At 36.8% G+C, this 23,530-nt stretch overlaps 1 protein-coding gene across 1 annotated transcript; it reads left to right on the plus strand.

Annotated features, from left to right (window-relative positions):
* Positions 1 to 12,931: 12,931 nt before the first annotated feature.
* Positions 12,932 to 22,562, plus strand: ufm1 (ubiquitin-fold modifier 1). The gene is made up of 6 exons (XM_079248083.1): positions 12,932 to 12,986; positions 13,089 to 13,145; positions 15,342 to 15,399; positions 18,217 to 18,256; positions 19,325 to 19,357; positions 21,120 to 22,562. Coding segments are annotated over exons 1-6 (264 nt in total). The 5' UTR covers positions 12,932 to 12,984; the 3' UTR covers positions 21,194 to 22,562.
* The last annotated feature ends 968 nt before the right edge of the window (positions 22,563 to 23,530 follow it).

The raw sequence follows: 23,530 nt of genomic DNA on the forward strand, positions 1-23,530 counted from the left end.
GTTTTGCAAAGGGATAACCAGGCAGAGAGGATCAAAGCGACATTTAAGCAAGTGTGGGCTGAAATCAGTCTAAAGAATGCTGCAATTGTCGGCAGACAGGTATTAGCAAAAGACTAACACAAGAGAATTGCAGAAAAACTATGGCCTGAGAGTGGAGCAAGGAGTCTGATCTGGCAAATAGTTGAGGCTTGAATCAGATTTTTGTTCCAGGCCTCCAGATTGAGTAAATCCAGTCTTCTAATTGGTAAAGCATGAATATCAAAACAAGTAGCTTGTATCTTTCACTTCATACCTTTTGGAAATCAGTTAACCTTTTCTCACTAAATTAATCTTGTAGGCAAAAACTGTGACCACTGTATGCTGTTGTTGTTCAATTTTTATTCAGTAATGATGTTCTTGAGCAATGTGGACAAAAAATAAAGCTGCAGCACTTACAGCCAAATGTAACAGGCGTTCAGCTGAAAAGAGTTGGCTAAGACATGAACTGAGCAAAATGAAAATAATTCCTCAGCCGATGGGCACTAGAAAAAGCATCTTCTTGTACTGTCTGATTATGTGTTTGTATGAGACACCCTGAGCGTGACACTGGACATATGCACCCACAATGACTAGCCGGTGTTTACATGGCAGGAGATGAAATGGAATAATTGTTAGACAGAAACGTACAAAACACAAATACTTGGCCACAGAACAGAGTCAACCATCCATCATCAAATAGTCATGTCCTCATCTGACAGTGAGGACATGACTTGTATATAAATTCTCTGCATATCCATGTGAAGGACAGTGCAACGTAAAATGATTAAAGATCCATTTGGAAAACATTACTAAACATTTTATCATCCTGACACAGGTTTTTATGAATATTTGTTGATGCATGTTCACATTTCTTTTTATGTTTTCAGAGTTGAGACTGAACACTTTAAAACATTAATAGCTGCATCCATCATTTCACTGCAGGGTAAAAAAGCGGCATGCTTCATATGAAGAAAAATGCTAGTGCAAACAACCATACGTTATCAGAGAAGTTTGTCGATGACTTTATTTAATGAGTTGACACAATGGTTTTCAATGGTGGTTTTTTTTTCTATTTCATGGCAGGAAACTTCTTAAGTTTATTATTATCAAAGACCAATAAATTATAATCATACTGTCAACCCTTTCAAAGCTCTTCATGGCTGAATGAGCTTTAAAATAATCCACAAAAGCACAGGCAGCAAGTGCATCTAGGAAATCTGTTTTCACTGAGCAAGCAAACCAAAAGTACTCAATACTGAGCGGACTGCAATGTTTCAAGCATATAAATTGTATTTCATTCCTATCTACGGATTACTATCAATATTTACAGTGTCAACATGGGGAAATTGGGGTAACATTTTCTTCAGTGATTCTCCGTCCTCAAGTGAATGCTCCAGGGGACTCATTTTGCAGATAACTGGAAAGTCCTAAGTTTAAAGATGGAAATTCATTAATATATTTTGACTTTTAAATGTCACTGACACTCCACAGAGATCACCGCCCTCATCTTCTTTTAACCCTAAAGTTGTGTTTGTAGTTGGAAATTAATTTGCCAAGCACACAGGATTAGAGAAATTAATGAGTGGGCCAAGTAAACCAGTTTCCAGTGATTCAAAGTTTAAATTGATCAAGTTACCTGCAGCATGAGCAATGACACTGTAGCCTTGAAGTAAGTCAGTACTGACTTCACACAGTCTGTCCACCCCCACAGAAATATGAGTTTGTAAGTAAAAGGAAAAGAGAAACATTTGAGTTGCAAAAAAAGGATTTCCCTTAATTCATCTTAAACTACATAGAAAAAATGTAGGGCAGTGTGGGTGGTTGTGATTTTACAGCCCTGGGATTTGTGTGTACCTGAAAAAAATAGTATATATTATTGAAAATGTATGATGACTCAGGGTTATAGCTTTAAATTGCCAAAAATGCTGTTAGAAACTATACCACTAATGCACAACCAAGACTAATTGTGGTACTGAGTTTTGGCAGAGACAATGATCTCCCTCCTCTAAATATAGAGGCCATGGCTAAGTCTGGAAATGTGCATGTAATGGCAGCAGAAGGGGATTGAGCTGCAATCATAGACACTAATTAGTGCTTTAGGCCTCATCTAGTGATAGCAGCTAAAGCATATTAAAAGCACTGCCTGTGCATACACACAAACACACAAATATACATGTTAGCAAGGCATACACTTTTAATGGAGCAGCAATCAAAGGTACTCAGCTACATAAATATCTTGTGCTGAAGGAGTGTGAAGCTTTAAAAGTTGCAAATGATAATGATCAGTTTGTGAGTTGCCACTGTCACATATAATGGTGATATTTGCAGAGATTTTGCAATTACTGGTGCTTCTGGATGACACCAAAAGGTGAGTAGGGGGAGGACACCAGTGAAAACCCCCTCACTGCTATCATGCTATTCTGTAATAAGACACTCATTTATCTGTCAGCACAGCATTCAGTTCTGCTCTCTGAGAGAGGAGAAGGGAGACAAAACGATGGTAAACGACAAATTGGATGCGGAATCGTGAAGATGAACCGAGATGAGGGAGGAAGCTAGTGCTAAATGTGGAATACTGTGACAGTACATCAGTGACCATTTTTTTCCTCAGAGATGCAGAACAAAAGAGAAAAGTGTGAAAAGACCTAAAAGGGAGCAGTAGTGTGGCATGACACAAGATACAAAGATACAAAAAATGTTTTAGGCATTCATATCATTCGAATGCATGTTTTTGCACATTTGAGTAACTGGTGTTTGATGATGAGATTTTATTTAGCTTTTTTATAATGAAGAAATGTATCATGCAGTAATACTGCATGCAGCTCTAACTTAAACTCAACAGACATACAATAAACATTTCCCTTATATATATACACACACATATATATATATATATATATATATATATATATATATATATATATATATATATATATATATATGTGTCAAGCAAGTTATTTGAAATTACTCATTGTCTGTTCTAGTTCGCATTACCTGCCAATTCTTGACAACACATTAAAAGGTTAAAATTACAAACTGATGGAGAATTTTGAAAATTTTTGAGATCATTTAGCTTAATTTTCTATATACTATCAGTTGCTTGGAGAGCTCCACAGTTGTTAAGTGTTAACACAAAGCTTATCAGCTCTGGACGTGTTGGCAAGTATTAAATTGCTCATTAAAACCTAATAAATTGTTGTAGTTTTGAAGATTACTTTTTGCACATGCCACAATGAATGTTTACCTTTGAAATATTTTATTATACTAATAAATTAGAAAAAAATTTCCTTTAATCATTTGGTATGGACTATTACCAGAACCACAAACACACACTGCAGAATGCTTTTAGATATTTCCCCATCCTTTAGACATCTGTTTGCTACTTTAGATTTCTGCATTTCTGAAAACTGTTCAAACACCGTTCCTCAGATTGTGCCGCATAAAGTTCAGATAATTCTCATCTGCATACTCTCAGCCACTGCATCGTGCTTCCACCCCCAAGCTCCTCCTAGCAACATCGGCTCCATCTTGAACGAAGCGTGTCATTAAAATGGATGCTTGCTTGGTATTAGCTGTTGCCCTTCAATGTGCTTTTATCCTGACATCGCTTTGACAGCCCGATACCCGCTTGCTACAAGAGCACCAGCCTGTCAGTTGGAATGATATGCTACTCGCCAAAAATTAGTGGCTGATGATGCGCTGTAAATGAAAATTAGAGGTCATGCTTAGAAATGAGAAATCTGTTTATTTATTTCAGACTGAAATTGTCACCCAAGTGGAATAAAGTTCATTCCTAATGTAATTTTTTTTCATTTAAATGATAAATCAATTAAATTATATTTTTTCCAATTGCTTCATACTTCTAAAACCCGAAGTGCATGCACCTAAGTAAATCATTCTGCCCTGCATCATTAGATTTAGGTAATTACATATTTCCAGTTTGAATGTGTATGTGTGAAAGAGAGACAGCTTGTTATAATGGTATAAATAGTTGGACACTCAGATCTATCAGTCATTCATTTTATTTTTACTCTATGTACCACCAGGATAATGTCTAGTCTTCTGAAAAGTATCTGGGGGATACATCTACAAACGAAAGGTTAAATAGATCAATCGCTAAGATTAATTGCGGTGCATCGTGTAGTGATGTGTGTGAATCATTCACTTGATACAAACAACTTGTCTTGTAACTATGTCATTGCACAATGCACCCTTGAGAAACATTTGAACACACTTTGGAAAAGCTGCTTTGGTACTTTGTTAATCGTGCCCTCTGCATGTTAACACAGGCTTGGCAACTGATTCCCCAGCTCAAGTTTAATCATAACTCAGTATGCAGGGGATTATGCAAAGTAAGTAAACATTAGAAGTGTGACAGGGGAGGTTCATTCCTGAGGTGCGTCTGCAGTAGTTGTTAATCTTAATGTTTCATGATAGATTAAGGGTCCATGATACAGCGTTACTGTTTTTGTATGGATGAATATCTGCTAAAGGAAGAGTAATAGTAGCCTGGCATGCCAGACTGGAGTGCTCTATATATTCACTACAGAGAGACTCAGTCTGGAAACCCTCCCCTTCATGAAGATTTGCATCGGTCTTAAACAAACCGGTCACTCTGATTGGTTGATCTAAGGAGACTCTTGTCTCTTGCTTTGCACTACTCACACTAATTGAACTGAATGGAATAATATTTTATCTGACATTAACTGCTGTGTGCTAGTCTGTAGATATTGTTTGGCTCCTCGGGTGTTACTCCTTTTCTCCTCTGGGACCAACTTCAGGAAGCCATGCACATACTCATGTTATTCACTAAGAAGCCTGACATTAGATTTTGTTGTACGGATACAGCTCAAACGGTAAATGGTCTTCACTAATTTAGCACCTTTTTGACCTTCTAGGCTCAACAAAACACTTGATGTAGCTCTCATTTATCCATTCACATAAACTCTTACTGATGTGCTCATATTTGCACTCCATATGTGCAGTGTTTTTATTTCACTTTACTGTTAAAAACTAATATGCATTTTGGAATGTGGAATTTGGTGTCTTGTCCACGGACCCCTCAGCACAGGGCTCTGGATTAACTCATTTGTCTTCATACAAAAGATGACAACAGCATCATCTTAGCCGTGAGTTCCAGCCATTTGAGTAACTGCAGAAACTGGTCAGCTGTAACTATACCCAGGTATTTGCTCTTAGATTTCCTACTCTGAATAGATTTCATCCAAAGGCAGCAAGTCCATTCATAAACCACAGCAAGTTTTCTGGCCAGTAGGTGTGTATCATGCCATGACCTTCAAACTTCAGGTTTCATCTTGGCTGCCTGCCACCATGAAAGTCACTGGTTCTTTTTCAGCTATAAAACCAATCCTCTACTGCAAGTGAAGCACTAGCATTATGTCTCTTCCATACTCTTCATCTGGGTACATTTTAGAACACTGAGTTGGAAGTTCTGTCTGTGTTGGCTTAGTATTAATTGGTTCTTCATTCTCTGTATGTGTACGTTGTACAATTCCAAAAGGACTGTATGTATCAAACGCATGCTGTTTGTATAAAATGCTTAAAATGCCTGTAGTTTACATGAGGATGAATGTTTAAATGAATCAACTTCAAGCCAAAGCCAGAGGTTTCTAGTTGCAGGAATCTATCACTGTGGACTGCATATAGCTTAAAGGGGTGATATTCTGGTATTTGGAGTTTTCTGAGCTTTCTACAGTGTTACAGTGTTGAATCCTCATCAGACATGTGAACGGCACTGTTTTTTATCACCTAAACGCATGTTTGAGTTTGAGTTCCAGCACGCTCTCAGTTCGGTTTCCATGGCGACGAAAACGCGTCGTTTTAGAGAGTTTTTTCTATTTGTAAATCCTTGTGATGTCCCGAGGGATAAGGTTCGGTGATTGGTTACCTTCTACTGGTTAACAAGGGCATGTACAAATACATCAAGCGGGTGGAAAATGTCAGATAAAGTTATTTCCAACGATGACTGGTTAGTTTACCAAAGAGAGACATCCTGCTGCATTCGTTGCTGTTTTCCACTTTGTTTTCAGGGTCTGATTCATGTTCCAACATGTAGGGCTGTATGCTATGTGTTGACATTGTATTTTGTTTTTTTATTGAGTTCATATTAGCCTAATCCTTCTGTTTATGAGATGTTACAATGACGGCGAAAGCAGGTGCGGTGCGCGCTCCCAATGTAGTGCAGTGGCGGGAGGCGGGGCTTAATGCGGAAGAGTCTCAATCCACTATACATGCACAAAATATTGCAACCAATCCTCCCAATAAAATCTATTGTTGTGTGTGATTATTTTCCAAGTTTGTTCCTGCTGTTCATCCTGCATCTTGGATATTGTTGTTCTCCCCTTGTCTTTGCTACGTGATGTCATTGATCTGGCACATAGCAGCACTCAAGCTAGCTTAAAATCCCTCTTTAATACTTTCTTCTTTGTAAAAGCCTTTGGCAATGTCCATTCATCCATTTTCTTCTCCCACTTTACCCAATTCATGGTTGCAGGAAGGGGGTCTGCAATTCATCCCTGTTGCCATTGCACAAGAGGCAGAGTACACCCTGGACAGGACACCATTCCATCACAGGGACAAACAACCACAAACACTCACACTTACTCCTCGGCCAAAATGTTTGATACATTCATCATACACTAGTGTTTTTCCTGAGGACATCTATCCGACCTAAGTTATCTCTTGTAAAACACTGCACAGTACACCTATGCAATGCACATTGTCACTGGCTACACATTTAACATTGGTGGGTAATGGTTCCTGTGATGTAATATCTGCATTGCACTACCAAAAAAAATAAAAAATAATGATAACAACAACCTAGTGATCCCTAACACATTGTGTATAAAACTTACCGGGAAGCTAGTAAATTTGTATGTTTTGCATGTTTAAACCAAAACAGCGACAGTTGGACTTATGGTAACTATAAAAGAATTGTTTACTTTAACAGAGTAACAATATGTACTAAATATTTCTATCACAATGAGCAAGTTCATGTGTAGATATAAATTCAGGCGAAGCCTATGTGAAGAGTGTTAGTTTTAATACTAATATCCATTAACTGAATAAAGCAGAAACATATTTTCAGAGACCATAATCTTTTGTAAGCTCTACTGAAATGGATTCCTTGACACCAATTTTCTCTTCACTTTATATTGCACAGAACACAGCTTGATTGTAACTATTCAGAAAACAATTCTCCACTTGTAATATCCCACGGACTGCTGAATTGAATAGATGGCCGAGCTACTGCTGTCATCTGCGCTCTAAAACTGAGCAACTGCAGGAAATAAGCAAATAAGCTGTAAGTAACAAGTCTGATTAATACAAAGACTCTCCTTGACATGATATGACAGATTAAATAAACTACACCTGTGAAGTTAGGTATGGGTTTACCATTGACTGATAAACAGATTGTGTTTATATTCATCTTTTCTGTTTGATAAGCCAAGCCTTAAATCCAGTCTTAAATGCCCAGCACAATATCAAAAATAACAGGGTGAGAGGAGGTTAGGGACTGGTTATTACAGCATTAATCACCAGGCACCTCTCTGTCTGGAGCAGAGGGCTTTGCTGGCAGTTCAACTGTAGAATACAATGAAGCAATAAAAGTAAGAAATATGAAGCTTTTCAACCAGGCCATCTAGTTATTTCCAGTTAAAAACAGCAATAAGTGAAGAAATGAGGTAAGGAAATCAATGAAAATTCTTGAGGTTTTTTTGTTTTTTTTTTTAAATATTATTTAAACGTTTTTGAGTACTATTATATCACTTATATCTCATTCAGGTCAGTTGCACAGCCTTTTTAATTCACTACTGCTGTATAAAAGTCATTTTGGGTAACATTAGTTGGCAAATAAGAGCATAAATCAGAAGAATGGGACATAAATTTCAAACATTCAAATACATCACTGTGAAGTTTTAAAGGTACAGCAACTGCATAATGCCTTCAAATACGACACCAGCGAGGATCACTAGTCAGGGAAGGCTTCAATAATTTGGTCTCCAAAGTCTCCAATAGGTTCCAGTTCAAAAAGGTGTAATGATGTAAACATATCTTACAAAGTTTTAAAAAGTTATATTGATGTTGATTTTTTGATGTGCAGGACTTTTGAGACTTTTTAAAATGTGCTTTATAAATAAAGTGGATGGATGGATGGATGGACGGACTGATTGTCCACGGTTCATCAGTCTGTCATTAGCTAATATTAATGAACTGTAATCATTATTATTGCAATGATTTTAGAAGTAATTCTAAAAAAAAAGTTCCAATAATGTTTCAATGGTCATTATCCACCTTTGTTATCTTGTGCAGATTGTGTCATTTCTGGCTTCAAGATGTTGACAGGCAAATCAATGTCTTTTAACTAATGATGTCAAAGGGCTTACAGCCCAGTTTCTTATGCTCTGCTGTTGGAGCTCAAGTGGGTGTGATGTTTGTAAGAGACACTCCCACATATAGATAAAAAAAACTGCGCCTGAGTTTTTCTACATTAGCTGCTTATGCTGAAATTAATCAACGCTGTTTACTCACCATTGATAATAATTTTGTTTTTACATTATGAATCACCAGGATGTCACAACTATGTCCTTTTCCTGAGGATCTGAATCTGCAACTATGTCAATACTCTATTGATCAAGTGACAAGTGAATACAAACGGTTCATCAGTGACCTTTTGGATCACAGCAAGCTGACGTAAACATTGGCACATGTATAATGCATATACTGTACCATACATACACATGCATACGCTCATAAACATAAGCAGCAGCATTAGCATTAATTATAGTTACATTTCTGTAAGTAATTGGCATTGGCATTTTCTTTCTCTGCCCATGGGATTTGCTTTTGGTATGCTAATAAGCACTGCACAATCCACCAAATGCTGTGTGTTGAACTTTAAACAAATACCCCATCTTCCTCAAATAGGAAGATTGAGAATTGTCAAAACCCATAATAATAAATTTTTCCTCTTTACCACATTCACAGACTGAGACACTGCATGAAAATGTGTTACTGCACATAACCCATTTCTAATCATGCAGTTCTCTTCATAATCATGCAGAGTAAGATCGCCCAAGTAACCACTGTCTGATGTCATTATAAATCTGTTGCTCTAGTACATCTTTTTGTTTAAACACACTTTGTTTTAAATATTCCTAATTTTACTTAATGGAGGCTGTAATCTATTTCAAATAGTTAAACTTGTTCTTTTATGTCACTGAAAATACTGTCATCCCTAAATCTTCTTTTCAGTCTTTAACATCTTCTTGTGTAATTGGGCCAAACCAGAGTAACTTTAGTTGGAGCTTAGCTTGCACATTCTGCTGAGGCTGATGGGAACAGAAGGCAGCTTGATGTGGCTGACCGTGATTAACATTTTCACACATTCATGGAAATTGTGTTTCAGAAACAGACTCTGGACAGTTGCTGTCTGTTACAACTTATCATAGAAGTCTAATTTCTGTTACCAATTATCATAGAAGTCTGTTCAGTGCCTTATGTTATTTCTTAATTTACAGTTAAAAGACTCAAAGCATCTTACTTATTTTTATTGTGTTTTGTTTGTGTATTTTGTACAAGAATGTGTTTTAAAATGTGTTTTCTTTAACTGCTGCTGTGTTTTCTGCTTTTTGCGCACACATGTTTCTTGTCTTTTGCGTATGTGTGTGTAATCTTATCACGAATTGTGCCCCAGTGACATCATGCACAATATCGTGTGAGTGCTGAATACCGTCAAATCCAACCCAAGTTTCCAAGTCAAAAGTTAAGAATATCTTGTGTTTCCCAGTGAAACTGAAAAATAAAAAATGTTTGGCCAAAGGGATAGTATATCCTCACCAACTTGACAACACCAGCAGTTTATGGTAATAGGCACGGTTTACCAGTAAATGAATGATTTACCAAATTATTGAAAATATGACTAAATGAATAAATAGCACACTGCTAATTCAGAAATTAAAAAGAAAAAAAAAAGGAAAACAAGACATTTTGCTGTTATTACATAACAGCAAGTGTGAATGTGATTATGTGTAATTACTGATGTATAATGCAAAAAAGCTGAAGATGTCACTGAAAGAAGTGGCATCCCATTCTAGCCGCTAGCAGATGTGCAGCATTTTCTCCAATCCAATAAAGAAGAAAAGAAAGTTTAAGGTTTAAATTTTTTTTTACGTGATGAAAATTGCAGAGAGAGGAATGATTTCTTGAAAACTAAAATGTGGACGGAGGAGATAAGTTGTATTGTGCAGAAACACTTGAAGTATTGGTGAAATATTACTGTACTTGTTGGATTTGAACCTCCAACATCCAGCACAAAGGCCCTTTCTCATAACCACTAGGCCACCATTCTACCCACATATACATGGTTGGAAAAAGCGAAAACTTTTTTTTTACTGAAAAGAGGATGTTCAAGGAACTGTCGGAACTATTGAAGAGTTTTGCTTTTGGCATAGAAATGTCTTTTCAGAACTTCCATCAGCGTGTAATTTGCAGGATTGCTAAAAGGGAAAGGTAGAACTTATTTCTAACGATAGTTATGAATAGTGAAAAAGCACATACATCAGAATGAGCTGGAGAGTTTAATATTTGAATGGGTGAAGTAGCACAACAGACAAAGATGGTTGAAACCATGGTTTTCTGAGCAAAAGTTTAAACATTAGGAGAAGAAGCACTGCTATTTTACATAATGCAGTCACAGAATTTAAACCTGTGGCCCTTCCGAACCACAGCTCTTTCATTAAACCACTACACCACCAGAAGACTTAGCAGTACCCTGGCAGAATTTTTTTTGCCATTGACCTGTTGGTCAACTGAAAAGCTCCACAGACTGAAAAGTACGCAGTTTCTTTTCATTTCTGGTCTTAGAGTGCCATCTGAGTGGCCATGTAAAGGCACACTTTTCTTTTTAGGCGCTCTTAATGGGTACTATAAAGAGGTACTAAGCTGACTTACCGAGGTTCTCCCTTTCTTTTTCAAATAAATTACAAATAGTCTTAGTTGATGTTAACTATGCTGATTTAGTTGGTAACAAACAGAAGTTGCTGGTTGCGATGCGTGAAATCAAGTAATTTGACACAGTTTGAATTGAAGCAGCTTCAGTAAGAAGTAAAGTTCCACAGTGAGTTTAAGTAAAGCTCAATAACTTTTGAACAGCACATGTCAGAGTTATATATAGGAGCATATCTGTGTGTACATGCCTGTGGTGAGACACTACCAAAATGGTACAACATGCAAAGTTTTCAGTATTAATAATAGGGCCACCATGTACCGGACACTGGAAACTGGTGCATACAACAGCAGCAAAACGTGCTGGGAAGTTCCACCCATATATGAATGGGAAAAGATAAAACTCTTCTATTGAAGAGGATTCATTCTATATAAGTGCACGTGGAGATATTGTAGAAAAATATTAAATATTTAACTATAATGGCGTGAAGAACTAAAGACGGTTAAAAATTCTTGTCATCTAATCATAGAATTAACACGTCTGATTCTTGCATCAACCATTTGCTGCCAACTATTTAACTTTAGCTACTACAGAGACAGATCTGTTGATAACCTGAAGAGCACCATAGACGGAGAAACACGCAGTTTCTTTTCATTTCTGGTCTTAGAGTGCCATCTAGTGGTGATGCAAGGGAGCAATTTTCAATAGTATGAAGGAGTAGTATTCAAAGTGTTGCAAAAAAAACAACAAAGTCAGACCGTGATACTGAAGATGGTAAGTTGTTAGAGCATATTAGGTAAAAGAACTACATATTTTTACATGTTGCAAACTAAGAATTTCTTAAGGATTGGCAGCAGGCATGATGTCACAACAGTTGTAGGGCAACTACGATCAAGGCTTAAACACTCTTCTCTGGCCCACTGTCTAATTTCATTTCCTGGCCACTAACATTCAGACAAAAAATTACCATAGAATATGTGATTTTTTTTTAAAACTGTCTTTATTTTTTCAAATTGAATGAAATACTTTGTCTTGTTTTTGCTCATTTTCCACATTGGTTTGGATGTTTTTTGCCATGCAGACTTTGTCTTACTTGTGGAGTTTTTCAGACTTTGCTCAGTGCAGCACAGCTGAAGGTGATAAAGTAAACAGACACTTGCAGTACTCTGTATGGCCCTTTTTTCTTATTTTTTAAATATTTTGCAAAAACACTAAGCTGACACCAACTATGCTAATTTAGATAGGCTGCTGATTGAACTCAGCTGGGAGCAATCATGTAACTAGACAGTGTGAATGGAAGCAGCTTCAATTAAAAAGTGAAATTCCTCCATGAATATTTTTTTTTTAAACTTGATGGTTCCAGAAGCATAGATCAGAGTTAGGTGTAGAGTTAAATGTAGGAGGCTGTTGGGAGACCCTGCTACAGAGCTTCAGACTGAAAGTAGACAGTGTTATATGGCTGCAATTTACCAGACATTGGAAACTGGTGCAAACATCTAAAGCCTGTTGAAGCACTTTGCAGCTCATTATGCAAAAACTGACCAATGGCTGAGCTGATTTTTTTTTTTTAATGTCCAATCTGCATTTGCTTTGAAGACTTGTCATCCAACCACAAGTTACTTTTTACAAAACGCTATATATCTTAAAAACTACAAATATCTGCCATAGAAAAATTGGAGGCGCATTTTCAGTGCGCCTCCCATGTGTGTGCGTCTTTTTGTTATCATTTACGGTAGATATTAGGCACTTGCTATATATGCCTGTTAGTTAAGGATGTGAATAATATATTTATTTTTTCAAATAAAATCTTATTTTTATTTTTATTTTTTATTTTTACCACAAATATCTGCGTTTAGATTATATATCCTATAAACTTCTAAAAACAGTAAACATACTGAAATCTGTACCGGAGTTACTTGGATGACGTGTATGTATGGGTCCTTCGGACTTCCGGGTGTAGATAAACAGATTGCTTACGGAGCTGCCTCACCTCAAAGATGTGAGTTTTAAAGTACTGTCGTGGCATATTGTACCTGTATAGAATTTGTGTACGATGGTCAACGTCCATGTATTCACACAACTCTGTCCAACATCTTTTTAGGGCCAAAGTGACGTTTAAAATCACCCTGACGTCGGATCCCCGGCTGCCATACAAAGTGTGAGTTTACTGACAGCTCAGCACTCAAGACTGAAACGCTGCATCCGGCTACAGGATTTAAAAAGAATTTATATGCATTTAATGTAAACACGAATATAAAGGTTTGGTACGTGAAATTGAAAATATGAGCTGACACAGTTCACTTGAGCCACGTAAAATGTAGTCATAGAGGGAGCATACGCTAAACTGGATGCTGTTGCTCGACGCATCAGTACTTATCAGTCAGATTCCGCTTTATATTGAGTGAGAGATTAGTTTGATGTGTGTCGGACCTGACAGCCTGATTTCTGCAGGAAATCATTATTTAAAACAATGCAACGCTCTAACAGTCTGAACCAGTTGAAAACTGCTCGCCCCTGCGACCGGACCTGACTTGCAGATTCACATCACTGTAAGTCAGGAGTGGGGAACCATGACCCTGGTCCTGAAAGTTTTCTGTCTCCCTGTTCCAACACACCACATTCAAATGAATGAATCTCTGTGCACATCTTGATGAGCTGTTGGATCCATTTGATTTTAATGAGATGTGCTGGACCAGGGATACATGGAAAACATGCAGGATGCCAGCCCTCGAGGACCAGGCTGCTGCTAGTGGATGTCAGAGCCTGGTAAGAAGAGATAAGATTGATAAGCATGAACTCACATTCTACATGTGTCAGATACACCCTAAAACATTAAGCTTGTAGACAAGCTTTCATTTGACTCAGATTTTGATTTCATCCTTCTGTTTAAATTGTTCTGTTTAAACTGTTTCATGGCGTGCCACTCTGTACTTTCCTGTGAAGGCACAGATGTGTTCTACACTCATATAAATACAAATCTCCAAACTGGGGTTTTTGAGTTCCCATATCACATTTGTGCATGTTGCATTAGTGGCTATCAGTCTGTAGGCATTTGAAATGTAAGACATTTAGTCCAGCTTGTTGGTGATTTTGATGTATATTTGAATAAGAAAATTTTCAGATGTGCTTGATATATCATGTACAAATGAGGTTGGTGTAATGTTCAGATCAAGTGATCAGACATAGCCATTTATTAGTGGTGGTCATAAGATGGCGCAGAGGTTTTACGTCATTACGTTGGTGTGGTTGTAAGAGGAATGGATGTAGGTTTGATTGTAAAAAAAAAAACAAAAAAAAAAACCGGTGGTACAAGTTTTTTTCAGCAATAAAGAGAACGTACGTGAAGCTCCGTCTCCGGATTCATTTCAAGTTTAGCAGACATTCTAACAAAATGTCACAGTTTGGGTATTGATTTCATAAGACAGCTTCAGCTTTTAATTAAATGATTCCAGAGCATGCTATTCAAAATGTCTTGTTGTTGTATGTGTCTCAAAATGTAATTTATCCCTGGAATTTCTGTCTGAGTGATTGTAGGTGTAAACATTCATTGCAGCTGTTTACAGAAATAGAAAGACGATGAAGTCTCACTTTAATCCTGTGAAGGGATACAAATTAAACAAACTGTGAATCTGCTTTGTCCATTTTACATGATGACCAGTCACATTCTGGCTGGTTATGTCCCTCTTTGCAAAAATATTATGGTCTTTAAAATATAGCAGATTTAGCTTTTGGTTCAAAGTGGGGGTTTTTTTTTTCTTTTTTGTCCAGTTTTTTTGCTTTGTCCTTTTTACTTTTGGCAGCTGCACTGACTATGCCAAGTAAGTTTGGCCTCCACCACCAAGCCTCCAGCTCTTGTTACATTGCCATATTTGGCTATTACCTTTTCAGCCTTAAGGGGTTTTTTTTGTCTGACTTTTTCTTTTGTATCTGACATCTTTTTGATAAATTGTGTGTGTTGGCTGCTGTTTTGTTTGGCCCCTGGGAAGTCTCTGCTCCCACTGACTGCAGCACGATTCAAAGAGAAGCATCCAGCTGCAAGTATTGTATTGTGTAATTATACCCTGAAAGGTTTGGTGTTATCCTGTGCTAATCTTACACTCATTTTTGCTTTTCATCTCCTCGTCTTTATAGTGTTCAGAATAAATTGAGAGCTCCAGAAAAGTACATGTGAGGCTGTTTAAATGTAATTGACCCAAATATTGAAGAAAATATTGTTATCAATATGAAATAAGGTGCGTGACCAGTGCATTGGCTTTTGCTGATGTTCCTTTACAGATTTGGAAAAACTGTGTGGAAATTAAAATAAATCCTGGATTTCCCTTTTTTTTAAGACTGTTAAATTTGTTTGTTGCAGATTAAGTGTCCCAGAAAGCACACCATTCACAGCAGTTTTGAAGTTTGCAGCAGAGGAGGTAAGTTCACCGTAATATGCCTGAAATACCAGCATGATGTTAAACATAAAAACTATACTATTTAATGAAAGGAGCTGTATGATTGTCTTCAAGTGGGGTTACATTGAAAGAGTCAACCTCAAGTAAATATTTGTGAGTGACTTAAAAACAGATCATTTTGCAGTTTGTCTTTTTTTTTTTTTAATGTTTAGTTTTTTAACAGTAATACTAATATACCACACTTTCACAATAAGTTCCAAGCTTTGCTATTTAAAAGTGAAACTTTTGAAGGAGAGGTAAGCAAAGATAGAATTGTGTAACAAGTAGAGCAGCTGTTGTTTTAAATAGAGATTATGCAGTCACTAACCTCTACATGAGTAACCTAGTTTGGGAAGTCACCAGTGTAACCTGCAGCTGGAAGGGAAAACATGGCAGGTGAAGGTTTTCTGTGATAAACAGATGAGCGATCTGTTTGGCAGGGAAAATATTCAGTCAGGTGAAAACAAAAATCCAGTTCATCCTGTCACCTGACAAAAAGCCTGTCAGAGTTTTTCTTTGCTCTCATTTCATTTAATAAATTTCACCCTTTAATGCAACTGGCTCCTTTAATGCAACCTCTTTGCAGGCAAAGATCTCCTATTTACGGCATAAACAGACACCGAAGGGAAAGCCATGTATTTCATGTACCTCCATTGCTGCAGGTCATCATTAAGAAACACAACTAGGATAATGACTCGACTGAAAGTTTCAACATGTCGAGAAGTCCAAATGAACACATAAACTGTGCTGATGTACTGCAGCAGGCTTCTCTGCAAAATTGTAAATGGACTCAAATGACATTAAAATTCTGCACAGCATAATTACAAAAGGATGTTCTACCATCCATTCAACTCAGGTATACTAATCCCAAAACTCAAGTAAAACTTAAAAGCTTATGTTGCTTTGAGAAATGGCAGCTGCCTGGAGGCGACACTCATTTATCAATACGCAACTCGCCATATTCATATTTATTCCATCTTAATGTCAGCATTGATAAATGTTTTACCTTCACCTTTACATTTTTCCTTTGTATTTCATTTTATTTCAGTCTATTTCTTGAAGTTGACTGTTTATGACTGAATAATTTAATGCAGTCAAGGTTGAAAACTATAAAAATGTGAAAGATTTTATGATTTTTTCCAAAATTTAGTTGGTGTTCTTTGGATTAGAACCAGTGATCTAAGTGAACAATAGCAGTTTAGCCGATTGTTAAATATAAATGTGTTTTATGCTTCTAAAATGGTCATTTTTCCCTCAGCGTGTCCCACTACAAAAGTGTTACTCATTTGACATATTTTTACATATTAGTTTCATGTACTATCATATGAATATCTTTGACTTACAATGACAATATTTTCTTCAGACGTGCTCGGAAGTATAATGATGTTTTTGCATCGATATGCCTCCATGATGACAGTCCGATATGTCCTGATCCTGTCAGTCACAGCAAAGCTTCTATCTAATTATTTGACAGTGCTATCACAGCATAGTCCTTCTGCCTGATCCAGTCTCCCACCAACCAGTGTCACTTTTCAGGAAGGTCTGACCTCAACTTGTCCCAAATAATAGTAAGATGGTGAATATATTCATTGTAATAAAAGTAAACCTTGGTGTGTTACGGTTACAGGCTCAAGATCTTTATCAGCTGCATCTTTCTACCAGTTTGACTTGTGTCTGATTGAGCAGCTGTTTATAGAGGTTACAAATATTGTCACTTGTTTCACACTTTACCCTCATCATTGTCACCAAAAGCTGTTCTTTTTTCTTTTAAGCTTTTGATCCTATTTTCTTCCATTTTGAGTGTGTAAACATGCAGAACCGGTGTGACTGAAAGCATCTTAATGGAGACCGCTGCTGCAAGCTGAGCTGTTGGTGTGCTGCTTTTACAATGTGCTGGCAGGGTGTTCATTTAATTTAGTTATAAACCAGAATATGAATGGAACATCATTTCACAGTGGATGTGTTACTTTACATCCAAAAGACTTGGCTCCATGAGGGGGACGACAATAGGAAGGAGGGAAAACTACTTTTAGACTGAATCACAGTGGAAATAACTGTTTTGTTAAAGGCACTTGCTGTTATCCTTCTCACTTTTATATGTGAGGTAACTTTTACATGCAAGAAATTCCAGTGTTACTCTGAAACAATTGTCTATTGTCTAGTGAGGGGGCTGATTTGCACTCTCGGAGACAGGATTTTTCCGAAGCCATGTGGTGCAGGATTTTGTTGAGTCCCAAAAAAAAAAAGAAGCTCAAGGTTTTTATTCTTGACCTGAGCTGTGTCTGGTGTGTGTTGCTTGTGCTACCTGGCAGTGATGTGGTGAACAGTACTTTACTAACCTTATCTCCCCAGTGGCAGACTGCTCCCTCCACCCTTCTTCTGCAAATCCCACCTGCCCACCTCCTCCACTGCCGAACAGTAAAGTAGGACATGTATTGTGACCGCGCTGAGCGATTTTCTTCCAGAAATTCAAGCGTGGCTATCTTTCCCCTCGGGTCCTTGCCTAAGTGTTGGAATGAGTGTGTATGTACAGGCGTGATTTTGTGCACTTAACAAGTACAAAAACTGTCACACAAAAAGCTGAAAAAACACTACGTAGCATTTTTCTGTTTGTTGTTTTCAGCGACTTTGATTCAGGAGACGCGTCACCAAACAAAGTCAAGACGATATCAGTGCTCAGAAGTTTGTTTTTTTTTCCCTTTTTTTCCTCACTGATGTCACTGTTGAACTTTTGTTGTGAATCTCCCTTGTGGGGATTTTGAGTGTAATCGTGTGAATCTGTTTCAATTTCTTTTACAGTTCAAAGTGCCGTCAGCAACGAGTGCGATAATAACAAATGGTGAGTTTGGAGGGTGAACCTTTTCTTCTAATTATGTTTGTGTGTTTCCTCAGACAAGTGATGAGTGCAAAAATGACAATTTTAGATCTGTTCTGTTATGTCACTCTTCAGAAAGCCTTGGCCTAAGTTAAACTTTTTTTTTGACAGATTATTGGAACATTTCTTGTTGTGTGACTTGATTAAATAAAATATCACCTGATCAAACTTGATTACCGTTTTTTCCTCAGTAGGAAAAGGAGTTGATATAACTTGGGACACATAAAGTGAAGTTTTCCATTAACTGTGGAAATTAATTCATCATAAAGTAAAATTTAATTAACATTACATTTGATTTAAGCATTTTTGTGTTAAGTAAAGGTTTGCTTGAGGTCAGCAAAAACTTTTTTTTTTTTTTTGTAATTTCATAATTTATGAGCCTGCTCTGTAAAAATGTGTTGTGATTGTTTATTAAATATAATTAAGCTTGAATGAAGATAGTGTTTAAAATACTGTAATGTCTGTTAATGCTGGGTCATATTAATCACTGTAGACAAGCCCACAAATAACGAGACTGCTTCCAAGTAATCAAGAGTTAAAATGATTTACTTAATATTTGGAATTATTCTTCGATGTGTCAGAAACAGCTATTTGTACTTTATGTTCAAGTCAGAGGAAAAGTAATTGTCTTTTATATTTTTAGTCTCTCCTTTTCATTTAAAAGCTTTAAGAAGTGAACAGAAATTTCACATCAGGTTTTAGGTTCGAGCTGTCAGAGATATTCTAAAAAGTCTTTAATCTTATCTTGCGGATAAAATGGGATTTGCTTTTTGAAAACTTGCTCCGACACAATGTCATCTGAATGCCAAATGGGTTATTCATTATTTCCTTGCATTACACTGTTGAAACATATTATCCCATCCCACTCAACTCCCCATAAAAAGAAAGTAAAGATAATGGGTATTTTCTCTAGTAGTCCAGGCAGATTGACCTACTGCTTAAACTGTGCCTTTTTCACTTATTTATCGCTCACCTACTTGCCAATTTTAATGTTTTACATTGTGTTTATATTGTTTCATAATTGCTTTTCAGACGGAATAGGAATCAACCCTGCACAGAATGCAGGTGAGTTATTGTGCTACTTTATAGTGCTTAGTTTATATTGTCTTTTAAAAGCATTTTTTGTTCCAGGATGTCTAAATAAAGTATCAGGAGGAGGTGTTTTATGTTTTTCCTTCTGTTCAGCTGTATCTAAGTAATTGGATTTTTATTCAAGCACTTTTGCTTCTTTTAAACTTGTGCAAAGCATATTTTATATGTACCATTATAGAGTTTGAAGCATTGATTTAGAGTATAAATCAATGAGTGAAACAAAGCTCAACAGACTTTTCACCTTTAGATACACTGGTGGCATCAGTAGAGCTGCAGCTCCTTGCTGTTGACTAAATTTGTTTTGGAAAGTGGAACTATGCACAAGCACAATTAATGATTAAGCTCTTTGATCTGCACAAAAAGTTAAGAGAATTATATGCTGGTCAAACTTCATGCAGCTTATGCATAAGATTTTCAACCAAGGCACAAACAAATGGCACCAAATAACTTTTTTTTTTTTAAAAATCTGGCAGTGGTAGAAAAAACAGTATCCATCAAAAATCTTATAAAAACCGGTTCAATTTTGCTGTAACACTCACTGACTCTCGCTGCAGTAGTAAAAACTGTTCCAAATGATATGGAAACAGTGTGTTCATGCTCCCTCAGGAAGGATGTCTGAAAATATTACTGCACACAGTCCATCTTTTTGCCAATAATGGAGCAACATAGCATTAAAAGCAAAGATTTCATCATCACTGAGTCCCTTCAGGCCTTCTTACTGCATTTATATTGGATTTGGATGCAGAGGAAATTTGACGTTTTTTTTTTTTTTTTATACTGGGCTCATGTGGGAAAAATATTGCAATTGATAAAATAATTAATTAAAATAAATAATTTTAAAAACAGACATTGAGCCTTTAGATGTAATAAATGTTCTGCGTGAGTGACTCCTGATCGGTGGAGAAGTAGACGTACAAGTTTGTTCAGTTTGAATCTTCTTCTCATTCACTTGTTATTGTCAAGTCCTGTTTTCTTTGTGTCAGCCTCCTTGGCGTTTCCCTGAGGTTCATGTTTCGCCTTGTGCAAGTCATCGTTCTCATCAAAGCCCAGTCACAGATGACTGGCTTCTCTGCATAGAACAGGATAAGGTAATGCCTCTTTTGACTCGAGGCAAAATTGGATCTTTTCCACTAAGAAAGGATATAGTGGTGGGCATTCACCGCAGCTTTTCATCTGCGCTGCGCTCAAGCTGTGTACTGCCAAGAATAGCTTCAGTTCAGACACCTTTGTCAGATTGGGTTTTTTTCTTTTTATAAACCCACAGCAGTCGCTTTACTGCTTGTTCTCACAACTGTAGACACAACTGAAACCGATCTGATGTCATTTTTTTCTCATTGATTTTTAATTTTTTTTTTTTTTAAAACTAAGATATAAAACTGAGGGTCACACATACTGATTATCTATTTACTTGGTTGCTTCATTTAAATCCAAGATTTCAGTATAATTGCAATGTAAAAAGGCACGATAATAGATGAAATTGGAAGTTTTTTCTTTTTTTTGGTAAGCATTTACTATGTAAATACCAGCTTGTGTGTAACTTTGTAAACAAATGACTTATAATCAGATTTAATATTTTCTAATTTCTTAAAGGTACAAATGAATCACAAAGTGTCATAAGAAAGTCTCTGTGTGTGAATAAATCTCCTTTTTGACAGCTTTAGTGGCAGTAAAATCCTTTGTTAAAGCCCACAGATTATAAACAGATCTTCATATGGTTCTCTGTCCTGTGTTTCAGGCAATGTGTTTCTAAAGCACGGCTCAGAGCTTCGCCTCATTCCCAGAGACAGAGTGGGAGGACAAGGAGACTGACTTATGCTGCTTTTCCTCGTTGACGGCATTATGACTCACACAGTGGAATCAAACAACACTCAGAAACCTGGGAAACACCTAAGCGTGTGTTATGTATGTTGTGGCCCAAAACTGACAGTGACTCACACGAGAAGATGTATATTTAAAGTTATTGACAATACACACATTTTCATTGTCCTACATCATCATTCTCAGCCAGTTTAAACAGTGTAGAGTAACATCAACCGAGACTCCCCACATTAATGAGTAATAAGTAAAGACAAAGCGAGCTGCTGCATCCAGGTAATTAGTTTTAAGTTAACAATTTGGAGTCAACAGTAGCTTTTGTATGTTTGGAAATGTCAATAAATAATAAGCATGTCTTACAGTAAATCCAAATATTCTGTGTACTTTTTGGCTTGGAAAGATGATGGTATGAAAGGTGGCCATCTTCTTTTTTTTTTTCTTTCCTGAATAAATGCACATGTTTAAGGACATTGTATTGTCGTTAGTGGCCGTTCATACATTTCACTTGTCTGTTCTTACTAGATTTTTTTTCTGTTGGGCTTCTGGTGTCAGGCAAGTTTTACTCAAACACAGAACAGCTGGCATCATGAATTCCTACAGAACTTGTGGACTAGGTTGTTCTTTAACTTGAATATGGAGTTATGAAACAATAAAATGAAACCATGCAGACACGTGGCTCTTTGCTGCCCTCTGCCAGCTCACATTTTAGTTGTACTCTACTCAATACCTCACTGCTTTCTTTTTATGCATTGTTCATCTTCTCACATTAAATAGAGGAAAATCTCCTCTTGAGCTCTTGGAGTGTTTGGATTTGCAAAGCTAGCTTGATTATGATCTGATGAGCAGGTGTTGAGGAAACAAGGCAGGCTTCCAAAAAGCTCTAATTAACAAACAGAGGTCCCTGAACGTGTCACGGTCACTACAAACATTATTAAGGTTCCTACGACACCATTTACAGATTCCATCTTCATGTAAAAAACAAATGAGTCGTGTTTGCAGTAATTTGTGTCTTTTTCCTTTTGTAATTAAAAAAGAAAAATCAGAGACCAGAAAATTTCTTATTTTAATGAACAAAATAACTCATTTGTGTGAGTAATTTTGTTTGCTTCTTTGAGTGATGGATCTGAAGAGGCAGTTTATTATCACCTCTGCATTAATCATTATCATCTGATAAAATCTGAATTAGACATTCAAGACTCAACACACACACACACATATATACTTATGAGGGGGCGATAATGGAGCATGTATGCTGTAATATACCAGAGAAAGTTCACAGTTGTTTCTGACCATTAGGATGCAGACACAGATGGAGGGAGGATCAGGAGAGCCATCTCAAATGGATTTAATCATTTATCTTAATCACGGTCACTGCAGGACACTGTCTCTAGAAATTTACATCTGAAATGGCATGAGGCTACAGAGTTCCTGACTGGAGCAGCTGATCACTTTCATAATGCTGTTGAGACATATATGTTTTAAATTAAAGCACACACAAAGTGTCTTTCTTGTATGAATTTTTTTAAAATGTGATCATTCTTTTTTCTTTAATCAGGTAAATAAAGTTAATAGCATAAAAGTGTAAATAATGGCTCCTTTCCTGATATGAAAGTACAATAAGTAAAACATTACATAGATAATTCAATCTAGTTAAAAAATGATACAACATGGTGTTACTGCTGTGGATGCATTAGCTGATGGGATACTCAGACTTTATTTTACTGTTAGAATTTCTGATAACACAGATGGTCAATTAGTTTAGTTAATTGAAGTGGGAACTACTCAGCCTCAGGCTGAAACACGACTTTTTGCAGCTTCAGTCAAACTGGTGTACAGATTCATGACATATTAATGCAGCAGTCAGTAGTAGGAGGAAAATTATTGTTGACACTTGTAAGAAATCATTCGCTAATTGTTGTATGATTTCACAAACATAGATAAGAAAAGAACACTGTATTGATTCTGGTGTTGAATTAAGCAAGACAAAAGGTCTGACTTTCCCGCAAGTGCTTTTAGTTGCTCAGTTTGCAGACAAAGGCGCAGGAAAATAATGTTGACGTGCACATGTCAGTACTACCTGATTACTCTGGCCTTGCATGAACCTTTATTAGTGAAGAATATATGGAGAATAAATGTTTTCTTTTAAATGGCTCTTCCCATGGACTTGTTTGAGCTCTTCTCCTCAATTTTTCATGCTCCCACAGCCTTATAGATGTCATGTTGAGCATGCACCTTGGACTCCCATTTAAGGCAACCAATCTAAAATGAGATCTGGTGATCCTTCATGGACTCAGAGATAAGCCCATCACTGTGGCCACAGGTCAGCGAGCC

Source organism: Telmatherina bonti, assembly GCF_933228915.1.
Source record: "Telmatherina bonti genome assembly, chromosome: 10".
Classification (NCBI taxonomy): Eukaryota; Metazoa; Chordata; class Actinopteri; order Atheriniformes; family Telmatherinidae; genus Telmatherina; species Telmatherina bonti.

Bases quoted from the DNA above. Each gene is read 5' to 3' on its own strand.
- ufm1 (XM_079248083.1), top strand. The intron at 15,400-18,216 runs GTAAGTTCACCG...TTTCTTTTACAG, and splicing joins TGAAGTTTGCAGCAGAGGAG to TTCAAAGTGCCGTCAGCAAC. The intron at 18,257-19,324 runs GTGAGTTTGGAG...ATTGCTTTTCAG, and splicing joins GAGTGCGATAATAACAAATG to ACGGAATAGGAATCAACCCT.